The 6,309-nt window shown below is 47.6% G+C and overlaps 1 protein-coding gene across 3 annotated transcripts in view; it reads left to right on the forward strand.

The window, feature by feature from the left end:
• Positions 1–5,907, forward strand: part of Polr3a (RNA polymerase III subunit A) — a 41,619-nt gene extending 35,712 nt beyond the window's left edge. For all 3 annotated transcript variants that reach the window (XM_005325836.5, XM_040271928.2, XM_078039377.1), the window contains 2 exons: positions 866–998; positions 3,938–5,907. In XM_005325836.5, coding sequence (XP_005325893.1) covers positions 866–998; positions 3,938–4,086 — 282 coding nt within the window. In that variant the 3' untranslated portion in view covers positions 4,087–5,907. The remainder of the gene's footprint in view (positions 1–865; positions 999–3,937) is intronic.
• The last annotated feature ends 402 nt before the right edge of the window (positions 5,908–6,309 follow it).

Consider the following 6,309-nt stretch of genomic DNA (forward strand, 5'->3'; position numbering starts at 1 on the left):
GCAGCAGTAAATAGAATTAAGTTTGTGACCTCCCCAAACACTCCTGTCTGTATTGCAGGCCCTCTGAAACCCAGTGAGAAACAGGGCCACCACGAAGGAAAGATCATCAGTTTTGTTTTGTTCTTGGGGGGCGGGCGGGGTACCAGGGATTGAACTCAAGAGTACTTGACCACTAAGCCACATCCCCAGCCCTATTTTGTTTTGTTTTGTTTTTAGAGACAGGGTTTCACTGAGTTTCTAACTGCCTCACTGTTGCTGAGGCTGGCTTTGAACTTGCAGTGCTCGTGCCTCAGTCTCCCTAGCCGCTGGGATTATAGGCGTGTGCCACCAGGCCCAGCAACCATCAGTTTTAAATCTTCTTTTCCAGTCTTACTTTGTTCGATTTTACTGTGTAAGTTCAAGTAGACAATGTGCACCGCTTTTATTCTGACCTTTAACTGAAACGTTTTCTGTATTGTTAAATAATATTTCTAAATATTCTTTTTTAATGATGGCACACCATTTCTTTGATGGAAGTAACTAAATGGAATTAGCATTTTTCCTACTTAAAGCTTTTAAATTCATTCTGGTTTTAGTTCTTTGGGCCATAATAAAGAAGCAAGACTCCCCACCCCCCCCACACACCTTTTTTTTTTAAGTTAGAGTCTCAATTCTTCATTATCTAGGTGGAGTGTAAGGCTCCATGTCACCAGTGACCAGTTGCCTCCTGTGATAGTAAGGCTAGACTGACAACCTCAGGCCTGCAGTTATGACATGAACAGCTGTTGGGCTGATTTTTGTCAAAATTATTGAGGGGATGCACAGTGCTTTGGTTTGGTGCTTTTGTGAGTAGCTTGAGAGCTCTCTGAATGTATCCACAATACAGGGTGAAGTTCTGGGTATCACCAGGTTTGGCCTGGCCAAGATGAAGGAGAGTGTGCTGATGCTGGCCTCTTTTGAGAAGACAGCTGACCATCTCTTTGATGCTGCCTACTTTGGACAGAAGGATTCTGTGTGCGGTAGGTTTGGTGTTTCTAGAAGCAGAATCAAAGGGTTTTATTGAAGCAGGCTCAGGAGCTCAAGCCTGTGATCCCAGCAACTCAAGAGGCCAAGGGAGGTTGAGGCTAGAGAACCCTATTTTTGGAGGTAGGGGGAGCTGGAGATTTAACTCTGGGACACTTTACCACTGAGCTGCATCCCCAGTCCTTTTTGCTTTTTTATTTTTAAAATTTCTTTTTTAACAGGATGATTTTTTATTTTTCTTTTTTAAAGAGAGAGAGAGAATTTTAATATTTATTTTTTAGTTTTCGGCAGACACAACATCTTTATTTTTATGTGGTGCTAAGAATCGAACCCGGGCCGCACGCATGCCAGGCGAGCGCCCTACCGCTTGAGCCATATCCTCAGCCCCTTTGCTTTTTTATTTTGAGACAGGTTCTCATTAAGTTGCTTGGGGTCTCACTAAGTTTCTGAGGCTGGCCTCAAACTTGCAATTTTCCTGCTTTAGCCTCCTGAGTCACTGAGATTATAGGTATACACCACTATGCCCAGTGAGGATCACATCTTTGACGCTAGCTTGGGCAACTTAGCAAGACCTTGTCCCAAAGTAAAATTAAAAGGGCAGGGGATGTAAGTCAAAGATAAAGCGTGCTTGCCTAGCATGCACAAGACCCTGGGTCCCAACCCCAGTACTATCAAAACAAAAAGACGGTGGCGGCATTTATTATTTACAGGTTAGCCCGTGGTTAGGGCTTCTTAAGGGTTGAATTGAACACACTAAGCAGGCAGTGCCTTTATTTTTTATGTTTTGTTTTTAGTTGTTGATGGACCTTTATTTTTTTTATTTATATACAGTTCTGAGAATTAAACCCAGCTCCTTATACATGCTAGACAAGTGCTCTACCACTGAGCTACAATTCTATCCCTAGAGCTTTTATTTTCAAGAATAAAGGCAGAGATTACAGAATTAGAACTAGTCAATCTCTTGTCTCCAAAGCCTGACTATAGCACCCTGTTCTCTCCCACGCCCTCTCTAAGAAGGCTATCCTCTATAGATACAGGTAGTTTTATGACCAGGAAGAAAAGATCAACCCTAAGTGTTTTGGAATTTTTTTTAGCTATTGAAGTAGTCTGCTGTGTTGATCCTGCACCCAGTGTGTCAACAAGGCAATAGCACGGCCCCCTCAGTGCCAGCGGGGTGGTCCCACTGTCCTGTCTCCTTGGGAAGCAGCTGGTGTTCCATTTCCATTGTGAAGCCCTTGTACCAGGCACCAAGTACGCTGAGCCTCTCAGCCCACCTGGGAGGTCACCTTTAACAATGAGACCGAGGGCAACCAAACTTGCTTGCCAGCTCGCCCTGCACTGCACTAAGCTTTGTGCTCCCCACACCACAAAGTGTCCCTGCAGCTGTCCTGGCCTAGGAACAAGGGAGTGCTCAACAGTGTTTTTAAGACCACCTCTGTCCCTGAGTCAGCACTGAGTCCTGGGCCTTTCTGTAGCCTTCCTTAGTCCACAGGAAGACTCTGTAGGCCCAAGGGGGGCATTGGTGCAGGGCTGGGCTTAGAATGTTCAGCAACCTGCCCCAAGTTCCCCCCCCCCAGTTAGATCCAAGCCTGATTGCCATGCCCAAGCCAGAGCTCTGCTTCCTGGTAGCCATTTCCTGTCACAATTCCTACTCTTGTGTGGATTTGTTAAATAGAGAATGGCTAGGTGGGGCTTCATTCAGAACATTCACTTATTTTTTACCCTTTTCTCCTTTTAAAAGCTACATGGGGTCTGGGGTATATCTCAGAGGTAAAGCATTTGCCTAATGTTCAAGAAGCCCTGGGTTTGATCCCCATCACAAATAAAGGTCGGGGGAGGCACAAATTGGAGAGGAAGAGGAAAAGAAATTACATAGTTCTTCAAGTTAAAGAAGGGTGAGAGGAAAGAAAAAAGAAGCACTGATTGATGTGGGGTGAGAGGAAGGCAGAGGAGAACAGGAGGCCAAGGCTGTAAGCAAAAGGAGAGCAAGTCTGCTGACATGGACTGCAACCCAGCAACCCACCCCTGACCCCAGGAAGCTGGGCTTGACTACCCTACCTCCTCCTGCTGCCTCTCCACCACCGCCCAACCCTTTGTAATCCAGCACAGCCACCCCACCCCACTTTGAAAAATTTCCTCTCCTCCTGGTCCTTTAGCACACTGAAAGCCAGGTTAGCCCTCAGTACGTGTTTTTGTTTGGTTATTTGCTTGTCTGGTTCCTTGTTGTCATGAAGCACGGAGCAGAGTAGCCACTTACATGCTTTAGAAGCCTGATGCAAAGCCAGAATTTGCTTTCTAAAAAGCCAAACTAGAGCTTATACAGAGACTCTGCACCGCCCCTCACTCGTGGAATTCTGCAGGAGCCTTCCTTCTGAGGGTCTCTCTTCCAGGCTTGGGCAGCTGGTAAGCTTCGCCCAGCCCCTTCCTCTGAGCATAACTGACAGCTGCCTGCTACAGTTTCCAAGGGCATTGACATCTGCTCACTGCCATCCCAGTTGTTTGCTTCTTTCCAGGACCTAAGCTACAGATGCTGTGAGTGGCAAACTCAGTTTCCCAAGCATTATTCAGTACCCTAGCTGTCTAGGTTATGTTCTCAATGGCAGAGGCTACAGGATGCCTTGGCTCATCTGGAAGAGAACTAGCTGAATATATTTTAGTTTCCAAACAGTCTGCTGGGCCCTGAGCAGACAGTGTCCCTCCCTGAGGGTACAAAAGTCCCTCCATCTTCCCAGGTGCACAGTACCAGGCCACTACTTCAGAACCATCCCTCTTTTATAGATGAGAAGGAAAGTGATTTTCCAAGTTCAACCAATTGATGTGCTATGGAGCTAGAACTCAGATTCTGGTTTTCTAGTGCCTAATTCAATAGACTGTTCCTCCTGAAAACCCGTCTATGTGTTGAGAGTTTTCTGATCTCAATTCTGCTTGGTTCCAGGGGTGTCCGAGTGCATCATCATGGGAATCCCAATGAACATTGGAACGGGGCTCTTCAAGCTGCTCCATAAAGCCGACAGGGACCCAAACCCTCCTAGGAGGCCTCTGATCTTCGACACAAATGAATTCCATATCCCTCTTGTCACATAGTCTGGGAAAGAGGGGAACTTCTCACATCTCAGCTCCTTGTGCCGTCTGCAGGTGGCCTAAAGAGACCTGTGCCAGTGGTCAGAGGGGGCCCTGACATCTCCAGGAGCAGCTCACCCTCTAATACAGGACAGCCCATACCTGACTGCTCTGGGGCACTGAGAGCTGGATTGTTGATTATCAGCACCTCCTACCACCCTCCCTCCCTGGACTTAAGAAGAGGCACAGCCAGGAGTCACTGCCCATCCTCCTCACTGCATAGCCTCTACCAGCTCCCAGGTGTCTTCACGCCTGGCTGTGAGCCAGGTCTGAGGTCTCACGCAGGCCAGGGCACGTTCCTGTTTCTTCTACTTGGTCATTCTGGAACCTCTCAATGTGGCGTACACGTGTAAATATTATTACTATTATTTATTTGCTCCATTTGAGGGATTTGGAATTTTTGTTTTTGTTTTGTTTTCTTTTTGAAACCAAGAAGCTGTAGAAACCAAGGAAGCATTAAAGTGACACTGGAAAAGCTGGTTAAGCAAATAGGACCATCTAGAATTGGTACCTGAGCGGAGACTGTTGAGAGGCCCAAGCACCTCTGAATTGCTGTCTTTAAAATGCTGTGTCTATCCTGTTGTTTTCCTCTACCTCTGACCCATAGTGGGGCCCTACCTTGTTTCAAAAGCCAAAGCTATTCTCCATGTCCTATAGAAGCCTCCATAAAGCTAAGAGCCTCTTGAGGTGGGGACAAGGTATCTTAGAACCTGGCAGTATCCACAGAGATGATACACAGCTGGCTAGGCTGCCAGCGCTGCCTTCTGCTGACATCCACACCCCTCCTGAGGTGTCTCCCTATCTGTCCCACCTCCCAGAACTGAAGGGTGCAGGGCTGGTGCAGAACCGATGGCCTATAAAGTACCCCAGGGGCAGTGGTGGGAGAGGAGTGCTCTTGGTCACAGGCAGGCACCAGCCAAGACAAGATAGGAGGCGGCCCTCGTAGGGGGTGAGCATTAGCGGGAGCTGGGGATGTGCCCCAGCTGGCAACACAGTTCCCTTGAAGAGTATAAATCTCCTGGGACAATAGAAAGCAGACACTGAGGCTGTCAGAAGAAAACCAGCCTGGTGTCCTGTGCTTACTCAGGCTGCTGCCTGGTGCCAGCACCATTGCTGGAGGTCTGTCAGGGATTTGGAAGAGGTTTCACGCAACATAGGAAAGAAATGCAAGTAGCTCATCTTCTAAGAGGGGGTTTGCTCCTGGGGACAATGTGTTCTTTGTGCTGAATTTGCTCAGTCGGACTGGCTCAGAGCCAGGGATAAGTGGCAATGACTGCAGTTCCCCTACTCCTGAAGAGCGTTCTGTGGGGCTTGTCCCCCCAGTTCCCTGCCCAGATGAGTCACATTGTTCTGGCTTTTCTCTGCCCAGGGAGTGAGATGACCAGAAAGCAGGGATTTGACACTATTTTCTTGCTCCAGTCACTCCTAAAGGTCTGCTGCTGCAGTGACACCAGGTTCAACTGTCTCCGCTCTCCAATAGACAACAGCCCAAACTGAAGGGACAGGAGGTTATTGTTTGAGTGATTAAAGAGATGGATGTGGTAAAAGAGGACACCAAAAGAATTGAAGCAGTATTTTCTAGAACTGTGCTTAAGTGCTTTGGATGTCCCTTTGTTGATTTCCCAAGTTCTGAGTTAATGCTGCTAAGGGATTCAGTGTTGCTGTTAGTTTTTGGATCGAAGGTAGAATCCGTGATTTCTTTCCCATACTGATGAGGTTCCTAAGTTAGCAATTCTTGACCCGAGTTGTTTTTGGAATTCCATTAAAATTTGTAGCTTGGCCTTATGTTTTGTCTGCATCCATTAGGCTAACCTGTGACCTTCTCTCAAGGTATCAAATGATGGGGGAAATGCCTTTTTTCTTAATATTCGCCCCATCCCTCCCTTTACAACAATTAAGGCTGTGAACAGTTGCTGACTCAGGGTTTCCACTCAGCCCCTCACTGAGGCACTGCTCCTCACGTAACCCAGGGAGGGCCACAGGGACCCCACGTGTACATGCAACTGCCTTCTTGAAAACTTGCCTTGGAAGTAAGCCACAGGCCTGATCCAATCCAAGAGCCCTGGAGGACACAGCATGGCCAGGGAGGGAAAGTCAGGCCTGCTGTCCTGCAGCGTAATTTATTACTACAGGACCTGACTTGGGGAGCACTCCAGTGTACGCTGACAGGTTGGTGGGAGACATAAG

This window comes from Ictidomys tridecemlineatus, chromosome 1 (genome assembly GCF_052094955.1).
Source record: "Ictidomys tridecemlineatus isolate mIctTri1 chromosome 1, mIctTri1.hap1, whole genome shotgun sequence".
In the NCBI taxonomy this organism is placed as follows: Eukaryota; Metazoa; Chordata; class Mammalia; order Rodentia; family Sciuridae; genus Ictidomys; species Ictidomys tridecemlineatus.